Source organism: Labrus bergylta, chromosome 18, assembly GCF_963930695.1.
Source record: "Labrus bergylta chromosome 18, fLabBer1.1, whole genome shotgun sequence".
NCBI classification, from domain to species: Eukaryota; Metazoa; Chordata; class Actinopteri; order Labriformes; family Labridae; genus Labrus; species Labrus bergylta.
In genome coordinates, this window is record NC_089212.1 from 5,995,576 (window position 1) to 6,016,677 (window position 21,102).

The following is a 21,102-nucleotide window of genomic DNA, read 5'->3' on the forward strand; positions in this document are numbered from 1 at the left end:
AGACAATCATATACCAATGATTCATCATGATGTCTGATTAACAGAAGGATGTAATATGTCCCTTAAAAGATAAAGTGAAGGATTCATCTATTTATTTACTACAATTCAATCCGGGAATACCCTGGACTGTTTCAGGCGGTATCTGACCTGATCTGTGAGTGTGCTGTGCGGTGTACAGGGGGGCATCAGTGTTGATCTGCTGCTACCGTCTGGTCAGATGAATTTCTGACATGTCGGAAATTTTCGTCTTGCGACTGCACACATTCAACAGCCGGAGCAGATCCATGAATTACTGGGCTTTTTTCTTTTCTTCTGATTGCCCCTGCGCAAACTTTCAGACAGCTTCTGAGGGCACCATGGCAACAGCAGGCATGCCTGTTTGATGTATGAGAAATACTGGCAGGAAATAGCTGTGGACCTCCAGCTGCCAGGGGATATTTTTTATGATTTCTTGCAGTTAGCGTGTGTGCGTGTGTGCGTGTGTGTGTGTGTGTGTGTGACCGTGTTTGTATTCGAGTGCAGCGTATGACACAACTAAAACACACATAACATTCTGCTTTTTGGAAAATGTGTTTTGTAAAAATGATGTAGTAATTGTATTGTGTCTGTGCTTCACTTTGCGCTAACACAAAGTTGGAAAAAAAAGCCATACTCTGAGTATTTTCTATCAGATGAAGATGTCATGTCAGCGCCCACTGACCTACAACTGTGTGTTTGTTTCTCATCACGAGGGCCACATTTGACTGCACCCTTAATGAGCTCTTGTTTCTGCATCTCATCTTATCTCAGCCGAGCGGCTTCCAGCCTCTCGTGAAGAGTTTCACTCAAAAGCCACTTAAGCAGCCAGCCTTCCAGGCTCATCAAAGGCTGCCCTGAGTGAACCGAGGGGCCATTCACAGCCAATTAGAGTATCACACAGCGAGCATGGGAGCACTCTCAAGTCTGCCAAATGAGTGGAGGAACATGCCCTGCAATGAGAGAACAGATGGACGCCTTTTTGTCCTCTGCAGCTCACTAAGTTCTGCTGTGATTTCTCTCAACCTCAGGAACACGCCGGGGCTCAACACTACATTAAACTCCCGTGTAAACTGTAGCAGACACTTGATTACCAGAGATGTTGTATGGTTGACATTCAAACATCTTCTGTTTTTAAAAGCGAAGCTCTCCAGCTTTTCTTGTGTGTTGTCTCTCCAACCAGAGCTGCACTATGATACCACTTGTCTTTGGAAAACAGCCATATGTGACTACACTTCAGAGTGTGTTGGCTGATCGTACACAAAAACACGCAAAAATAAGGGGAACATATCAATCAGAGATGCCAAACTTGATTCCCAGAAACACAAAGTTTAGGATTCTTTATGTACTTCTGCTCCTGTGGTCTATACGCAGCCATTATCAGAAGGTCTCTTCCATCTTCTCAGCAGGTAATCTGCACTGAGTTGCTTTTCACTGTACTAAATTACCACTCAGGCTCAGGTGCAGGTACTCAGCTGTTATATGTACATGTCGTCTGGCCGAGAACAGGAGACTACATGCTGATTATGGATGCTTACTCGTTTCTAGCATAGTAATAGATGGAGAGGCAGAGAGCAGCCTCTGTTCTTACAAATCTTTTATTCAGTGTGTGGGGAAAAAATCGTTTCACATTAGAATAGATAAATAATAAGTTGTTTTTTTTCCAGTAGCCAGTTTGCAAAAAATATTCTGCTGGCATTCAGTGCACCCTTACAACCTTCCTTGGCACACAGATGCAGCAGAGGGTGTGTGTGTGGATCCTGGCTCGTCAGTTGCACTGCTAACATCAGCTAGCTATGATGTTAGCAGTGATGTATGTGACGTTTGTCTCTTATCAAGGGTAGATGGTTGAAACTTTAAAAAATGTTTTTAACAAAACAAGATTCTTAACAATGTGTCTCAATGCCCCCCTGGGTGTGGGATGCCGCCTATCAAGCTAGGCCCTCTATAAACTGAAGGTTACAACCTTATCCCGTTTGCTCTCCTGCCCCATCTATCACCTAACCTGTGACTATGGCCTGTAAAAATCAGATATTGTCTTTGGTGCACTCAAACCTGTTCTCGAGTCTGTCCACATAAAATCAGCCGACCTGAAACACAATCATGCCATGTGTAAAACTGTCCAGTACCCTGAGGCTTGATAAGCCCTTAACATTCAGAGTATGTAACACAAACTGGATCACCTGGATATACGTGAATTGCCACCTCACCAGTGCCTGAAAATATACTCTCCAACAACCAATGTAGCGACTTGAGGCATGAACCTTTTTCACTCATGCACATAACTCCTGAATATTTTTTGTGCTGCAAATGTGAATCCAAAGTGCAGCATTTTCCAACTTTATTCAGAGATTTTTTTCTGTCAGAACCCTATTAATTTCTCGCAAGAAGTCAGGGTAAGCAGATAAGTGAAGGCAGAGGGCTGGCATATGACATTTATATCCTGCGACTTTTGTGTATGTTTTAAAACTGTTTTTTTTGGGGCTTTTTTTGCCTTTTATTTTAGAGATAGGACAGTGGATAGAGTCGGAAATCAGCGAGAGAGAGGGAGTATGACATGCAGGAAAGGAGCCACAAGTCGGATTCGAACCTAGGCCGCCCACATGGAAGACTATAGCCTCTGTACATGGGGCGCTCGTGCTTACTACTACGCTACCTGCTCCCCTTGAAACTGTTTTCTACTCGCTTCTCCTTGCAGCATGTTCCTCTCCTCTAGTTTCGTTGATACTGTATATACTCTCCAATTACTTGTAACATTTAATATGAAGGAAAAAAACTGTAATCGTAGTGGCAGCCTCTGTTGCTTCGTCCGCCATCTTGAAGTGTTTTCTTTACATCATGTCTTGCTTCCTCAGATTCCAACCCCTCACATCAGTCAGGGGAATTTTCCTTCAGTGAGGGACACATGAAAGAGCAACTCAGGAAGCGTTCAGGGGCAAGCTGTCCTAAAAAAAAAATGTCTAGAAATTTCTAGGGGTGCATCATGTGTAAAAATGTCTTCATTAGATAAAGCTGTACTGTAGTTCTAGATCTCTGTCAAGCATGAGGCCCTGTTCACTTTTAAGCATCAATGAAACGTACTTCAGAGAGTTTATAAAACAGATTTAAGATCCTTAAAGTAGGTACATTTCTTCTCAAATGTAGTCTGCTTCTGACACCCCAGTGAGCAGAATATTTTGATCTCCCAGTAATTCATCTTACAACCATGCTGTGGAGATGAAGCCACTTTTACAAAGTAGTACAACCATTCAGCTCTCTGAATCTGCTGTGTGCATGGTAACGGGCAAAACCCTGTCGTCTCAAAAGGACAACATATCTCCTGCAAAGATTATTCTATTGCATCCTCTATTCTATTAAATATTACTTTCTGTTTGTTGCTATTAAATTAAAAATGATTCTCCACGTCTGTCTCACTTTCCTTCAGCCTGCTTGTTGTCTCTCCTGATGCCCTCTCCAATCCCTTGCTGATAGGTTAGATTAATAGACGAAAGAATGAGAGGAATTAAAATGCACATCAGTAGAAATCAAAACGAGACCAAAAAACACCAGAGATAGCTCCTTATCTGCGGACTGATTGTGCAGTTCGAAACAACTCTCCTCGACTCCCTGCTTTCTCTCCCCCTCTCAGGGAGTTTAGGTTTTTCTCTGCTATCAGCATCTCATTACAAGCCCTGCCAACAGATGATTGGGAAATTAAATGTAGCTTGCTTAAGTCATTTGAATAATGCATGATGAGGGCCCTGGCTGAGGCCTGTATATGCTGGGAAGACTGTCGGAGGCGTATAGGTGTCTCATTGCAGAGAGAAACATGCTGTAAAACTTTGTCAACATGCCTCTAATAAAGATGTTTTATTATCTCATAACATCTAAACAGGCTTGTTAATTCTGTCTGCCATTGGTCAAGACTTAACGTATTCCATTGTACATAAAGAAGCATTTCTTAGCTCATTTTCAGTGTTGTTCCTTTTGCAACTCTGATTATTATAATGTTGCAATTGTTAAAAAGTTTGAATCCATTTTGTTGAGAACAAACTACTCCAATAAAGATTTGGCCTTCCACACATTAGTATCTCATCACTATTATAGTCTTATAGTTTAAATCCTCGGGGGGGGAAACAACATTTTGGAGAAACTAATTTATTATGGTGAGATTTAAAAACAACAATAGAACAGACTAACTGAAATAATGAAGTCAAGTTAGAGGGTTTCCATTGGGGGAAGAAAACTTAAAGATGTAAAGTTGAATGTGCAGGAATTGTGGACGAGATGGATAAAAGATAAAACAACAAAACATTGAAGGATTGTGTCTATTGTTTAAAAGACACCATGTCCTTGCACAGTTTAATGATAGGGTAGTGATTTTAAAGTAGGTTTACGGATGCAAATGAAGCTTTTGATTGAAGGTGGCAGCATTAACACAATCTGCTCAATCCTAAAGAGCAGTGTCATCTGCATAGAAGTCAAACTTTCAGTTGCTAACCAAGGTATTGGTGTGCAGTTTGCATCATATTTGCACAAATGTTTTTCCACTTTACTTAATAAAGAGTCAGATTTGGCTTTCTGTGAGTTCTAAGCACATCTACTTCCCCCCCCCTACAAAGCTTAAAGCCCAAACCAGTCATGTTGGAACTTAATATAGGAATGGTAATCTTCAAAGTCGATCCGTTAGAGGTTTTATAAGCATCCAAGCTTGTTGGTCACTTTCAATTAGTCAAATTCAGCAGATTTATCAGAGGCCCAATTCATCAAAATATGATGCTGTTGGTACCTCTCCAATATTATTTCTTGGTCCTGTCCTCTCATGTACGGAGGATACAGTCCTAGAAGCAGGCCCGGGTCTGAACTGATGCTCATTTCTAGCGTTTCATACCCCACTCTCTCTCTGTCTGTCTGATTTCCTACTTTATCCATTGTCCTGTCAAATACAGTTGCAAGAAAAAGTATGTGAACCCTTTGGAAGTTCTAGTTTTCTGCATAAATTGGCCATAAAATGTGTTCTGATCTTCATCTAAGTCACAACAATAGACAAACACAGTCTGTAACTAATACCACACAAACAATTGTATGTTTTCATGTTTTTATTGAACACAACATGTAAACATTCACAGTGCAGGGTGGGAAAAGTATGTGAACCCTTGGATTTAATAACTGGTTGACCCTCCTTTGGCAGCAATAACCTCAACCAAATGTTTGCTGTAGTTGCAGATCAGACCTGCACAACGGTCAGGAGGAATTTTGGACCATTGCTCTTGACAAAACATTTTCAGTTCAGCAATATTCTTGGATGTCTGGTGTGAATAGCTCTCTTGAGGTCATGCCACAGCATCTCTATCGGGTTGAGGTCAGGACTCTGACCAGGCCACTTCAGAAGGTGTATTTTCTTCTGTTGAAGCCATTCTGTTGTTGATTTACTTCAGTGCTTTGGGTCGTTGTCCTGTTGCGTCACCCATCTTCTGTTGAGCTTCAATTGGTGGACTGATGGCCTTAAGTTTTCCTGCAAAATGTCTTGATAAACTTGGGAGTTCATTTTTCCGTCAATGATAGCAATCTGTCCAGGCCCTGATGCAGCAAAGCAGCCCCAAACCATGATGCCCCCTCCACCATACTTGACAGTTGGGATGAGGTTTTGATGTTGGTGTGCTGTGCCTTTTTTTTTCTCCACGCGTAGTGTTGTGTGTTCCTTCCAAACAACTCAACTTTGGTTTCATCTGTCCACAGGATGTTTTGCCAGTAGTGCTGTGGAACATCCAGGTGCTTTTTTGCAAACATGCAGCAATGTTTTTTTTAGACAGCAGTGGCTTTCTCCGTGTTGTCCTCCCATGAACTCCATTCTTGTTTAGTGTTTTACGTATCGTAGATTCGTCAACAGAGATGTTAGCCTGTGCCAGAGATTTGTGTAAGTCTTTAGCTGACACTCTAGGATTCTTCTTCACCTCATTGAGCATTCTGCACTGTGCTCTTGCAGTCGTCTTTACAGGACGGCCACCTCTAGGGAGAGTAGCAACAGGGCTGAACTTTCGCCATTTATGGACAATTTGTCTTACCGTGGACTGATGAACATCAAGGCTTTTAGAGATTCTTTTGTAACCCTTTCCAGCTTTATGCAAGTCAACAATTCTTTCGTAGGTCTTCTGAGCGCTCTTTTGTGCGAGGCATGGTTCACATCAGGCAATGCTTCTTGAGAGTAGCAAACTCAAACCTGAAGTGTGTTTTTTATAGGGCAGAGCAGCTTTAACCAACACCGCCAATCTCGTCTCATTGATTGGACTCCAGGTTGGCTGACTCCTGACTCCAATTAGCTCTTGAAGAAGTAATTAGCGTAGGGGTTCACATACTTTTTCCACCCTGCACTGTGAATGTTTACATGTTGTGTTCAACAAAAGCATGAAAACATATAATTGTTTGTGTGGTATTAGTTACAGACTGTGTTTGTCTATTGTTGAGACTTAGATGAAGATCAGAACACATTTTATGACCAATTTAATCAGAAAACTAGGAAATTCCAAAGGGTTCACATACTTTTTCTTGCAACTGTAAGTCAGTAAAAGCCATAAAAAAAGTCTTTAGTGAGTTAGATTGTGTTGAAATGTGAGACTGGGTTTTTGTTAGAAAGCTGTGAAGAAATGAAAGGTCCAAATTCAGAGTAAAGTGTATCGAGCTATTTTATGTCTGTTTTGTTTAGTGTAGCAGAGGGACTGAGCATGCTCACATAGTTTAGTTTAGTTTATTTGCACATTTTTTGAAAGAAAAATCAAACAAAAAATCAAAAAAAAATAAAACACATGTGCAGGTGAGGTAGAAACCCATGAGGGCTTATCTCAAAACCTCACCTTAAGAGATAGTGGTCCAAAGTATTCTTTAATTGGTTTCGACTTACTGAAAGTTATGCAAAACTTATTGTACCATGTGGTCGGATGGACTACACAGCATTCCCATCACACACTTTCATGTTATGCAGAATTCTGATTCCCGTTGTTGAAATACTCAGTTCAGCACTGATAATGCTCTGATTAACCTCCGTCTAACCTCCGGTATTTTGGGCAAAGGCTGTGATGGCATACAAAGAGATGGAGACTTTGATTGTGTGATTGAATTGAAAGCAGCGTCATATAAGGAGATGAGACGTGAGATGAGATACTCTACAAGTCACAAGGTTATTTTAGGGGATGGGATGAAAACAGGAGGAGGAGGAGGAGGTGGAGATGATGAAATGGTGACAGCGAGGACAAACAGATACTGATGTCTAATGATCCCCTTGCTTCCTCAGCTGCATAAGAAAAAGGCAGGAGCTCACAGCTGATGTGGGGAAGCAGCCATTTTGAAGGTTTCTTTTCACAGCTGAGATGAAAGAGTTGAACAAAACGCTGCTTCACTCTGCACATCTGCATAGTTTCATGCAAATTCTCTTCCAACATCACCCCAAAGGTTATGAAGTGTTTTTTTTTTTTTTAAAGCCATAAAAAGTGATTTAGTTTGAGGATTCACAGTTACATTAAAGCTCCACGGGGAGGGCTGCAATAGAATAGAAATAGAGTATATTGTCTTATACGATGAATTAAACATTAAGAAATGCTTCCCCCCCAAAGTGCAAGACATTCAGGCATTGGCCATAACAAAGAAAACGTGCATTTCTGCTCAGGATGTAAGATATATAGCGGCTGTCGGTATCAGCCGATACTTTCCCTGTTGATAGATTTCAGCCTATCAGTAAATTATTTTGCATTCACTGATTTAAAGTAGCTCGGTGGTTCTTAAGGTTTTTTTTTCTTTATCCACCCATGCAGGAGGAAAGAAAGATATATATTTTTTGTATGAAGTGTTGACTTAATGGGTCTGATCCAACCTTCACAACAGTCTTTAACTAGACTTGTCTCCTCTGTCGCCCCCTGGTGGTCGAACGAAGTACCAAACTCGATCTGCAGAGATCTGCATGTTGTGCTTTTCCTTTGTGCGCTGCCTGTCAGCACCTGTGTGTCCCATCAGACTTAAAGCTGTTCGTTTGCACTTACTGACATACTCTCTGATGTAAGTCGCTTTGGATAAAAGTGTCTGCTAAATGATTTGTAATCATATTTAACCCTAAACATCTTTACTAATAATATTATCTAATATTCAAATGACTTAAACTAATGTGTCCTGCCAGAAGAAGAAATGTGATTATTGTACAATGAGAAGAGAAATTTCTCTACACCATCTTTGACTGTGAGCTCCTCCATGTGTCCGTTGTCCATCACTTATACCACTCACTAATCCAGTAGATGATTTAATGCCTACTCTCAGAGACTTCCTTCACTCGTCCATGCATGTTGGTGTTAGTATACAGGTGAAACACTTGGTTCTTTTATTGCATACATTCAAGAAAACGTTTTTTGACTTGCTTAAAGTTCCTCTTCAACGTCTGGTGTCTCCTTTGTCTTAGCTGTCATTTCTGTTGTAGTGTTTCTATTGAGTATCATTTGGTTGGTAGTTGGCAGTAGTTTCAAATGTACTTACTTTGAACTTGTAGTAACCAGTGAAGTCCACCGTTGTACAGACATTTCTTTTTGGTTGGCATGCAGTTAGCTTTTCCACCAGCAGATGTCAGCGTTTACCACCTCCCTCAGTGTATGAGCACTGCTGTTCTCCCACAGGAAAAAAGGGAGGAGGGTACTCAGCGTAGATAAGTGCCCACCACCAGCACTCCTCAGGCTCCGGCTCTCTTGAGGGACGCGCTATGTAAATACCGGGGTGGGGCTAGATAACCGCTGACCTTGGCGTGCTCGTCGTGACAGCAGCTTATCAGCCAAACAAGTCTGAGGTGGGAAAATCCTTTGAGGGGAATGGAGAGGAGGGAACGTTTAACATTTGCTTCCCATCTGCCTGCTGTAGTTAGATCATGGCTGACAAGCTGATCTCCAGCAGCAGCATAAACGCTCCATTTCTCCGTCACTGCTGCTCTCTCTGAGCCACCCGGGGGCAGAGGAGTCAAACAGCAGCTGGCACGCCGCCTCAGAGCTTTAGATTTGAACATTTTTCAAGTAGCAGCCACTCAAACATGATGTGTCATAAATAAAAAACAGAGAGCGGCTTTTATTTTCTTGCCTGTAGCGTTTCTTTCAACTGCTTTTTTTGGAGCTACCAGGGGAAGCTGTGTGCATTTTAAGATAATGCAACAAGAGGAAAGATCAGTGAGGAAGTTTAATCTCTCATTGTCTATCGTTAGGTCGGCCATGAGTGGACAGTCTTTCTCTTTGAATTCCTTTCTTTAACATCTTTATCGGCTCAAACTGTGTGTCCAGAGACTGTCTGAGAAGTTGGGCTGCCGTCTGTCTCTGATCACCTGTGAAGTAATCCCATATAGAGCTGCAGTGATTTTGAATGTCAGGGCCGTTGTCTGTATACTAGTATGGACAGTGTGCCTCTTTCTCCTTTTGTTGTACAAAAGTGAAGCCAAAAGATCCCCAGCAGTGGGTACTGAAATGTCGCGCTGGTGACATAATCTGGAGCCGAGACACGCGCAGAAAGGAGCTGGCAGGTGGAAGTGATGCCATGTCCCGTATACTAACAGAGCACACATTTAACTTACCAATACAAAGTCATAGACGTCTCATGTTAAGAATGCTGGAAGGACCACCATTTGTCAACAGAGCTGTCAATCTTGATATTAGAGGTCTTTCTTGTCTTTTTTGCATCAAATAACTCACTAAAACAAACCTGCAAAGACAAATGAACACTTGGAGATAAATTAGCATGATAATAACCAACTATCATGACAAACTCAAAAAGTTATATCTAATGTGTAATTTGATTTCATAGATTGACCGTTGTCCCATTTATTAACATGGAAGGGGTGGGGTTTATGACTTATACTGCAGACAGTGAGTAAGGGGAACTGTAAGATGTTTTAGCTTCACTCACAGCAGCTGATGCTTCGTCCATCCTGATATCCAGTCTAGGATCAGGACCATAACATACAAGATAAACAAGCTGCTAACTTTAGCTTAGCATCACACAATCAAGCTTTTATGCCACACATGATGTGCCATTGTAAAAGGCGTGTTCCTTTTTTTAATGTACTGTTGCTGTAAATGTAAAGTAGCGATATTAAGTGTTGTAGTTAGAGCCTCGTGTGCTGATCCTCACTGATCCTGAGTGTCCAGCCGCCTGTGACAGAGAGTGTGTCTGCTGTTCGTCTGCCACTGAGCCACAATTACTGAAGCATCACAATAAAATGCAGAGCATGAAATTAACTGTGGCTGTCCCCCCCAACACCACCACCTCTCTTTCTCTCATCCCTTCTTCATTTTTTTCCCCCCTGACATTGACTCCCATATTTTTGCTATTCCCCTCGTATCACAGAGAGAAAAAGCAGCATCACAGGAGCACAGTGAGGGCTTACGTCTACACTCGGCTTTACCAGATAACAAACGGCTTGTATTTTTCCCACCTTGTTGTATTGCTGCTGGCCTGTGTTCAAATAAATGACATTTTTAATATGCGGAGCGGCAGAGAGGCCCGAGCGGAGCCTCGGTCTATTTAGCTTCTATACATTCTGTATCACTGCATTAAATAGTGGAGGATTTCTTGTGAATGGCTTTGCTAACTCCTCGGGCTTCACCGCTATAATACTCGCAGACGAGTCCTATTGACTACACAGGCATAAATCTGCACCCCCCCCCCCCCCCCCCCCCCCCCCCCCCCCCCTTCCTCCTCCCCTGTGACAGGCAGCTAGATGAGCCTCAGTGAGCTGAGTAACGAGCTAATCATGAGCATCCCAATAATAAATAGGCCTTGTTCATAGTCCACTAATCCCAGTCATTTAGCCCCAGTGTGGCAGCAGAAATCAATTACTCCAGCTGGTTTCCCAGTGCAGGACGCTGCTCTGTGCTGCCCAAGCTGCACACAACGCACTCCGCACCTCTGACTCCGGCTGCACAATAAGACATCATTATCTCTCTTTTTCCATGTATTTTAATTACCTAATGATTTAAGGCAAAATAGGTGCATAAACACATCAAGTCCAGTTCTGAGTATTTTCTTAGCTCCTGCTGAATGTTGTTCAGACCTAAATCTAAACACCTAAAAGTCAGTTTATTCATTAAGCTTCCTTCATGTGTGGAAATAGATAAATAGCCTGTGTTGTAAACATCACGGTCCTTGTGTTGGGATGTTTGAATAGATGTGAAAAAAATGCAGACACTAGAGGGCGTGGTCTTGCTCTTCTCTTCCTCCACTTCTTCTTTGCCGCCGTCCATCTGACACCAGTTCCCTTCCGATCTCCGCCCAACTGTTGGGTTGTAAGTTCCTGTGCCTCGTCCTGCTAACATCTTCTATATGTTTATACTCCTTCACCAACTCATGCAATCTTTCCTCAGAAAAAATAACTTTAGCAGTGCTAGCATCGCCAGCCTTCGGTCCTCCCCCCCTGCGGGTTAACATCCACATGCTTCTGCTCAATTTTACCTGGTTCATCTGGTCGACAGGACAGTTCAACGTCAGACGGCCTATACAGCTTTTTTTCTCCTAATTTTCCTGATCAAATTCCTGCCTAACCGAGCTGCTCCTACAACATGCTGACAGTGGAAAGTGCAGGAAATCAGGACAGAGACATGTGATGCCAAACGTTACCAACGTATTTGTGATATTAAGACGGTACTCAGGAGTTTGTCTGCAATTTGAAATAACTCAATATTGGGTGTCAAGCATTTGTATTTTAGTTGCCATGGTATCAGAAGGGCTTCAACACTGTTTGATTTTTACTAACTAGAATCATACTGAAGATTATAATCTGGTTTTGTGTCAACCCTAACGCACCTGGACTGTTTTGTGCAGACAAACAGTTGCAAGGAGCTAATTCTACTTTTTTCTATTATGTCATACTAAATTAATTATTCTCTGATTGAATGAAATGAATTAAATGGTGCCAACAGTAATTGAAATCAAATCAAATTGTAAGATTCTGAAAGACGGCCAGTTATCTGTATGACTGCGTCTGATGAACTTCTGGTGTTGAACTTCAGGCAAAGATGCTTCTCCGATGTGCCGACTTTGTTTCACACAAACCCTCCAAGCTGTCTGGTTACTAATAAAAAGTATCTGAAAGAAACTGCTGCAGGATAAAGAACATTTATTGTTACGCTAAAAGCATTTCAAGGTTCCTTTATTTCCGATTTCCTTAACTCCTTAAATCCTACTTTCTTTCCTTTTTCTATCACTCGCTGCCTCATTGCTTTATTAGTCTGTCTCCTGCTCTCTTCATTCTATCACACACACACACACACGCCCCTCTGGCCTTTTATTTACTGTCTCTGCTAACTGTGTGAGGAGGATGTGTGCAGGGAGAGATACCTCGAGGCGTTCAGCACCGAGCTCTCGTGTCTCAGTGTTGTACCACACATTAACCCCTGTGTCTAATGCTCTGACGGGCCTTTTCATTGGTCGTCCCGGGTGTGGAGATGGTGGGCTGTGGCCAGCGTCTGCCTATCACAGAGCTGCAGCACCTCAGGGCTGACAGCGAGCAGCATTGCCATGGTGATGTCATCGTCTCGCTGTGAGAGCCCGCCTCCGTGGGACAAAGCCGTCTGATTACTGTGAGAGGAGAGACGAGCGATGAAGAGTCGGGTGATTAGACCAGGAGAAAGACTTTGACTCTGATAAGCTCACAAACATGCCTTCAGATGATCTGCCGCTTCAAGGCCGAGGCCGGCGTTTCAAGACAAATCAGATGTTGAGAAATTCTGTGAAAAATCAGACGTAATTATTGAGACGTTTTCTGTCTTTGATGTATTTTTAAAAAACCTGTACCCAAACAACATTTTCAATGCATGCCAAAATAAAAAAGTGAAAAAGCTTTCAGACAACAAAAGAAGTGTCCTCAAAATGTCTCTGCCATAAAGCCTAAAGAAAGACCTCCTGCTGGGAGCGGGGGGATTGTTGTTTCCATAATCCGTTTTAAATGGGACTGAAAAAAGAGAAAGTGTAAGCTGGAGCCTTCTTTTTTTTATTTACAAAGAAAACTAAGGTTGTGTCTTTGTGGTCATTGTGCTCTCCTGTTGTTGATGCTTTTATTTTACCATTTCATTTTATATGTAATGATCCACTCAACTCACAATACAGCACGACACATATTCACCTTTTCTTTTAATTCTAAAGACACGAGATTGAAGTCAATTTATGATTCTGATTCTTTGACAGTCAAAATGCTAAATGTCCCTTTTCTTTATTTTCTTTATAAATAGTCAGATGTAGGACAGATCCCGTCATCAGGTCCGACATTGACGTCATTTTCATATCGGACTGTCTGCTCTGATCGACGTACGCGATCAAGTGAGATGGTTGGGCACTTTAAAGGGAGACTGTGCGAGCTGAGAATGTTTAAAGACATTTAGACTGAATTGTAAGAAGTGTCCACAAATCGTCTCCATGACGACGTGAAGACGAGATGAAACAGCTCCAGCTATGTGATGAAACGTATAATTCTTTGTTGCTGCTTCCTGTTTGTAGGTGAAGCCAACACAATGCAAATATTACAGCTTTGTGTAGCCTTACTCATGATAATAACAACAACAACAGCAACAATAACACTGATAGTTCTGATTCTAAAAACATACCTGACTCAGTATCTGTACATGAGCATCAGAGTCAGATCAGAACTGATAAAAGGTGGATCGATGCAGCTCAATAAATACGAATACTTTTCATTTTGAGGGTGATACTTATCAAACATTAATCATTTTTTATTTTAAAAAAGTGACCCTGATCATTTCTTACAAAAGACCTTTTTGAAACTTTTAGTTATTATAAATAAAATAAGATTTGAAAACAAATCTTAAATCTAATAAATACATTCATACCAGAAATAATGAAAATCTCTTTTTCTAAATAGTGTTTCTGGTAATTTCTCAACAACTGACTTAGTGTAACATAGTAAATGTTTTTATTCACAGTTTTGGAAAGTTAATTTATTACAAAAATCATGAACTCAAACCTTTAAACACCAGAGCGTGAAGTAATCTCAGGTCAAGGATGATATGAAGAGGAGGGACATGTAACAATGATATACATCAACTAGACATTATCTGTGACAACATTTTTAATATATTTAATTTAACATGTTTTAATCACCACATATCCAAATAAAGATGCTCATTTTTTTAAGCCAATCTTTCAATTTCAGGAAGAAATGTTGAATGTAAAGAACGAATAAGACGAGAGAAAAACAGTAAATGTTTCAATATATGACGATCAGAGCTGCAGTTTAACATGAGAGGGTGAAGGTCAACATTTTTCTAAAGTAATCTTTATTATAAATAAAAAAACATTTGAGTTCAGTCACAACAGAAAACAGTTAAACTGAAACTGAATGAGGCGTATATTTTTTAAAAGTTTTAATTCTTGTTCAAACAAACTCAAAGTGACTTTAATCCTCCAGATGTCATTTATTTATTTTAAAGTTCCTTTAACTAAAGATTTGAAATGTCCTAATCACACTTATTCTTACTCTGCTTCTCTGACTATTTCTTACATGAACATTTAATTACATTATATCCTATTTGTATAAATAATCCTTTAAAATAATCTTTGTTTACTTCAAACTTAATAATTTGTCATTTTTGTTTAGGAGTTCTTTAAAACAGTGAGTTTAATTGTGAGGCTTGAATCCTCAAATTAAGTTCTCTAAATAAAAACTTGCTGTACATTTTAAATAAATCACATGATTCTACTCATGTCACACATTTTTTAGTTTCTGTCTCTGTAAAATCAGACGTGAGTGTGTTGTGAACATTTCTGCATTTTGAAGCAGGAAGTCTCATCTGGTAATCTCTGGTGTCTTGTTTCTGTCATTGCTTTGTCATAACGGCCCAGATGACACTCATGTCAAACGCTCCTGTGGGAACATTACTCCAGATACTCTGCTCTGTCTGCGTGTGCGTGCGTGCGTGCGTGCGTGCGAGCGTGCGTGCGTGCGTGCGTGCGTGTGTGTGTGTGTGTGTGTGTGTGTGTGTATACGGGGGGTTACGGAGGTTAAGGGGAGCTAATTTCACGCCTTTTTATTTGTGCTGGTCTCAGGAGAGAAGCTCTCTATAAGATTATCACCTCCAGCTGGTTCAAACGGGACAGACGGGACGAGACCCCTCCATGACCCCCCCCTCTGCCCCCAACACACACACACACACACACACACACACACACACACACACACACACCATCCAGGGCCCCAAATCAGTTTAACTGTCATTTGATTGTCAACCTCTGTTTGCTCACTTTTTGAAAATACACATTTAATATTTAGTGTTTTATATAAGAATGTTTTTATACTTGTGTTCGACATTTAACATTCAACACTTGGTGTGCATTGTTTTTTGAATATTTGAACAAGACATGTAAAAAGGAAGCAACAAGAACAGAAGCAGCTAACTGGACTCGGGATGTTCATTAATCATTAATCCATTAATCCATTAATCGCTGTTAAGAATTTAACCAATTACAAATGTATGTAACGACAATCTGTTTACAATTTTACCGGCGGTCACATGTAATACCATTTTACACCAAAAGACACCTTTACAACCCCAAAAAACGACCTTTCTTACTACTAGAGGAAGACGTGGTGCTGAGAAAAGCGAGGTGAAAATGAAGCGGTCAGCGGTTTCTATAAAACGTAAACTGAGAAAAAGACGTGCATTTTGTTGCTCATTAATTATTAATGATTCATTGATAATTGATTGTTAATGTGTTCAGCTATCGCTTTAAGAAAAATTAAAGACATTTGCAACCCTAAAACTGTTGACCACCACACCTTCTGTATACAGAAAAAGATCATTTTGATGTGAGAAAAAGAAAAGCGTTCTTCAACAGCGCCACAACAACATGAAGATGATAAACTAGTATGGAGAAGCTTCTCTCGTCTCTTAACCACCTTCAAAATGGCGCTAAAGCGTGCTCCCCATTCACAGGCCTTCATCCACGGTGTCAGTACACATGATGCAGGAGAGCATCGCTTGTCTACATTCAATAACTCCTCCCATTCTTTGTGATAAATTCAGAGATCAGGGATGTTCTCATAATGAGGGTCCTGATGTGAAGCACGGCGCTACACCGGGGCTAGGGGGCCATAAGTCTATCTCGCCCCGGTTAAGCCCCCTGACGTATTTTGGTAGTTTTGTTTTCTTTTAAAATAATCTGTCAAAAAATAGCACCCCAACATATCAGTCAAGCTCGCTCTCAGCACCGGGAAGAAAAAAAAATCCTGGCGCCGTCCCTGCCTGATGTGTGTAATGCCCACATCTGGAGCCTCCATCTCTGTTTCACATCGTTTATCTCATTCCCCCTTACAGGACATATGTGGAGTGCACTCATGCTGATAGTTCAAATGATCCTCAAACTTTTTTTTTTCTTTTCTTCAGTTCAGTTCACTACTTGAGTCTTTCTTCCCCTGTTTCTGTGTTTTTAGTAACCTCTCTTTACCGTTTCCTGTAGGTGCATCGTCGGTCGGCGGAGCGTCTTCGAGACTTGTGCTGTGCAAACCGGGGGACTTTCATCAAAGTGGGCCAGCACCTGGGAGCTCTGGACTACCTGCTTCCAGAGGAGTACACGTCCACCCTGAAGGTGCTGCACAGCCGAGCTCCTCAGAGCAGCATGGAGGAGATCCAGCAGGTCATCAAGGAAGACCTCGGCAAGGAGGTGAGTCTGGTTAGGCCGCATCTCTGGCGCCATCTTTACAGACACATTGTTATTATTTATTAAATGAACACATTGTTTGCATTTGTTCATTGATGAAGTTTGGCGTAGTTTGCTAAATCACGTCATGTCTTTTGGATAAATCTGATAAAATACATTCCTTAATAAAACTGCTTGTCCTGTTCGCGGGCTGCGAGGCCTGGATCCGATCCCTGCAGGGCGAGAGGCGGGTTACATCCTGGTCTTGTCACCAGACAGTCACAGGGCAGAAAAACATTCACACTCACAGTCACTCCTACCGGCAATTTAGAGTTCACAAATAACCTAACAATGATGTCTTTGGACTGAGAGAGAGAGACAAAGTACCCAAAGGGAACGTAGCATGCACGTTGAGAACACAGAAAGACCCCCTTCTGAATGAGGACTCAAACCAGGAGCCTCCTTACTGTGAAGTGAAAGTTCTAACCACTGTGAAAAGGTGCAGCCCTGATAAATGACTGCTTTCCTAAAACATATCAAAGTACTGGAGATATTTCATCGGTTTCATCAATTATCTTGTTTCGGACATCTTAAACTTACAATCATGCAAACAAAGACCTCCTTCAGCCGTCATGTTTAATTCTGCATGTGACATATGTATGTATGGAGGACATGATAAGATGTAGATGAAGTAAGATGAAGTCCTAGCCTTCTGTTGCCAAAAGACACGATGCTTTTGCTTTCATGGGAGGTCGGTTTTGAAGGGTCAGACTTCTTCATCAACAAAAACATCATACATGACAGGAAAAGAACATCTGTTTGAATATCCAGTTGTGAAGCACATTGAATAACAGAATCATTATATATTAAGAACTTGAATTTGGGGTCTTTGGGAGTCTGCAGAGAAAACAGTAAGTGCTATCAGGGCTCAAAATGATCTGTTTAATATTCTTATCGGTAAAAATCCAAACCCTGAAGATGACACACACAAGGCCAAGACAAGACGTTACCATATGCTGTTATTGTCACAGTTTTCTTTCTGTTTCCAATCTTTGAATCATATATTTCTGTATTTCTTTGTGTTTATAGTTTGTTTCATTTAGAGTCTGATTTAACGCTATGCTCAGATTTGATTTCTCTCTCTCTCTGTCTGAAGGTGAGTGTGTACCTGTCTCTGCTTCGGTGCTTTGAAGGGAGAGCAAAGGGGAAAAAAAAAGGCTAATGAAGCAGAAGTGGATATGTCTGACATTCTGTCCTCATTACATTTCATAAGCGGGCGGTAGTCTTGATGCAGCTGTTAATGCTGCTGTTAGTGCAGAGCGCAAAGTTTGCTCTCAGACTGGTTGTTATGAAGCCTTTTAGAGCCACTGCAGGCGAGGCAATCGTTCTGTTCTTCTCAGATACAGAACATTGGTCCTCTCGCTCTATTACTATCTCCATCACCTCTGTGTGTGTGTGTGTGTGTGGGTGGGTGTGTGTGTGTGTGTGTGTGTGTGTGTGTGTGTGTGTGTGTGTGTGTGTGTGTGTGTGTGTGTAAAGGCTTTACTCTCTTCAGTGCAGCAGCAGGTCCAGGAACAGTGAACATGTTGCTCCTCACATGTAAAACATGCAGTTTAGGTCAGTAGGTCATGCATTTACATTGCATTGGTTATGCCTGAAAGCTAGAGTTGGGTGACATGCTGAAAAAAAAAAAAAACTGCAGTGCCTCGTGTGTCTACTTGAGGCTGGCTCCAAAAGAGCGCAAAGTCTCATACAGCACAAATCCCATAATAAAATGTCCATTTTGACCAACTGGCAAAATGGACATTTTATTTATTATGCAAAATCCTGCTGTTCATCGAGTGTCCACTAGAGGCTCGCTGCAGAAACACCGGAAGTCACATACACACCCATGCAAAAAAGCCGTTTTTACAGCATCAATAAACATGTTTACAGCCTGGTACAAAAAAAGAAATAGGTCTGAATAGTTATTGTAATCATGTACAGGGGTGATTTTTTTTAGAAACAGCTCTATTGTGATTTTGAAAACAATACTGTGTTATCCATTGACAGTTGCGGAGCTGACATGATTGACAGGTGGGCGCGACGTAACGGTTCGTCAATAGGCTTAAAACCCTTCAGCTCTCAGCCTGTCTTTAGGTTGACTGTAAATTAGGCTGAGACAGGATTTCCTATAAAGCGAACACCGTAGTTTGGCTTCAAACTTCCTTTCAGTAACTATGGGTGATGTCACTGAGACTACGTCCATGTTTTATACAGTCTATGGAAAAATCCATGTTGAAATAAAGACATTCAAGTTCAATTCAGGACGGAGTTGGCTGCTGTGTCATTGCCCCTGGCTGTGCCATGTCAGTGATAATGTAATTCTCTGATAGACTGTTGGGTTCAGTGTCACTCTGATTGTGCAATCACAGCGTCTGGGCTCTGATTGTTGAACGCTCAGCTGTTCTGTCTGCAAGCAGCGTCTCATACATATTATCACACCCAGCTGAAACTGAGTCAAACAGGTGCTTCATTTTTTCAACCCAGATATAAATGACTTAAGTGCTCTCTAACTTATATCTAGTGATACCTACAGTGTATATAATTACTCCTAATGTTTGAAATTCCAGCTTTGTTTAGGGTTACACTTTGAATTTACAATTTTATAAATGCAACCGACAAACATGGCCATCTCACTGGGGCCTCCAGACTAAGGATGCATCTGTCTGATGTTGCAGATATCCAAAATGCTTAAATTTTTGACTCAACTCGGCCAGTTGCTGAACCAATACTGATATATGCTCAAGTATTATTTTACAGCTTCCAACCAGAGAGCCCAATACAGAACCTCCTGTGATGGCATTAAGACTTGATTATGCCAGCAGTTATTGTGATTGCCAAGTGGCATGTGCATCAGACACGGAGCAAAGAGGATGTGGATACAAGAAACAATCCATAGACGGCAAAACTATGTGAAATAACATACATTTGTGGCTTCAACAGCGTCTTTCTAAAAACGATTTTCAACTTGAGCGCTCAGAGTGGCCTCATAAGAGAGGCGGAGCGCTCCTAAAAGAGACACTTTCTGCTGTGAACACTCTCTCGTTGAAAACAATTGAAAAAAAAAAACTGCTGGCACTCGAAAATAATAGTATATATAATAATATAATAGTAATAATAATAATAGAAAATAATGCTAGGTGGACACAGAGCCTTAGCAGCTCTAAAATGCTAAGGACAAAGTTCCAGCTTGGTGGTGTTTCATTTTTTTTTTTACCAACAACAACAACTTCTTGTTAAAAGCATCAACATCAGTATCATCTGTTTGGCTGTAAAAGGATGAACAGAAGTTTGCCCGTTGAAGACAACGAGAAAATAACAAAGTGCCTCCAGTATTTTCCAGACAGGACTTGACTAAAGCCTGAGTATTAGCTCAGACATAGAGCAACAACAAAATGAGAATATGTTGCAGCCTGAGTGTTTTATTTCCTGTTGCTGTAAAGAGTATATGATCTGCAGATTTTTCTCATGGATTTCATTTTATACCTCCTAAAACAATCGTTAACCAATGGGAATGTGATAATTGGATGAATATGAGCTGAATCACAGTAAACACAACTTGCTCCCCTCTAATTCAAATCCACTTCTGCAGAATCTTCTCTTCCATCTCATTCATTTTCATTTAAATTAAGGTGTGCATTCAGTGAGATTTCCTGCTGTATTTGTATGGCTCATCATTAGCTTTGAAAAGATGGAGATACATCCCCTCACTGTACAAAGACAGCAGCAGAGTGAATCAGCCCTCCTCTCTTTTGGAGTGTCGGGAGAAGAAGTGACTCTGATGAGCAGTGCCAGGCAGCTCTGGAGTCGGCTTCAGCATCATTTCCGTTCAGTTACTCCGGCTTCTTTTTTAATTTCATTCCCATATCTGTTGGGATATGCAAGCAGCGAGTAAGGAGACGTGTGTGGTGCCGTGCTGTTTTCAGCACCATTTGTGGCAGCATATGCAATCCCACTGTGCGTGGCTTTGGAGAGCTGTGCTTTCGCTCTGGCTCTCATTTCCCCTCCACAGTAAAACTGCTGAAAGGCCAGCTTGTGCAATATGTCGTTTCACCAAACAGAATCTGTTTCCAGACATCTGAACGTGAAGCTAAGCTGCTGCCGAGGCATAACTTAAGTCAACACAGGTTGCATCATGGGTACTTGGGGTCTTGTCAAAGGAGGATGGCTCAAAGGGAGGGATGTCTGTGGACACTTGGGTTCAGGAAGTGGCAGAAAAATCTGATAACATCATCATGAGCCAATGTGCATCAACCATGGGTCAGACTTGAGGATACTTCCTGTAGCAGTTGTTTTGTTCTAATCTGTGGGGGGGTTTGGATTAGTGATATACCAATCTGACACAGGTCAGATACCTGGGCTTTGGGTATTTGCCAAAACCGTGTACTGATCTAGTACCAGTGTTAA

At 41.3% G+C, this 21,102-nt stretch overlaps 1 protein-coding gene across 1 annotated transcript in view; it reads left to right on the top strand.

Annotated features, from left to right (window-relative positions):
* adck1 (aarF domain containing kinase 1) overlaps nt 1-21,102 on the top strand; it is a 69,319-nt gene that overhangs the window by 4,545 nt on the left and 43,672 nt on the right. Inside the window, exon 4 of the mRNA XM_020641250.3 lies at nt 16,474-16,677. Coding sequence (XP_020496906.2) covers nt 16,474-16,677 — 204 coding nt within the window. The remainder of the gene's footprint in view (nt 1-16,473; nt 16,678-21,102) is intronic.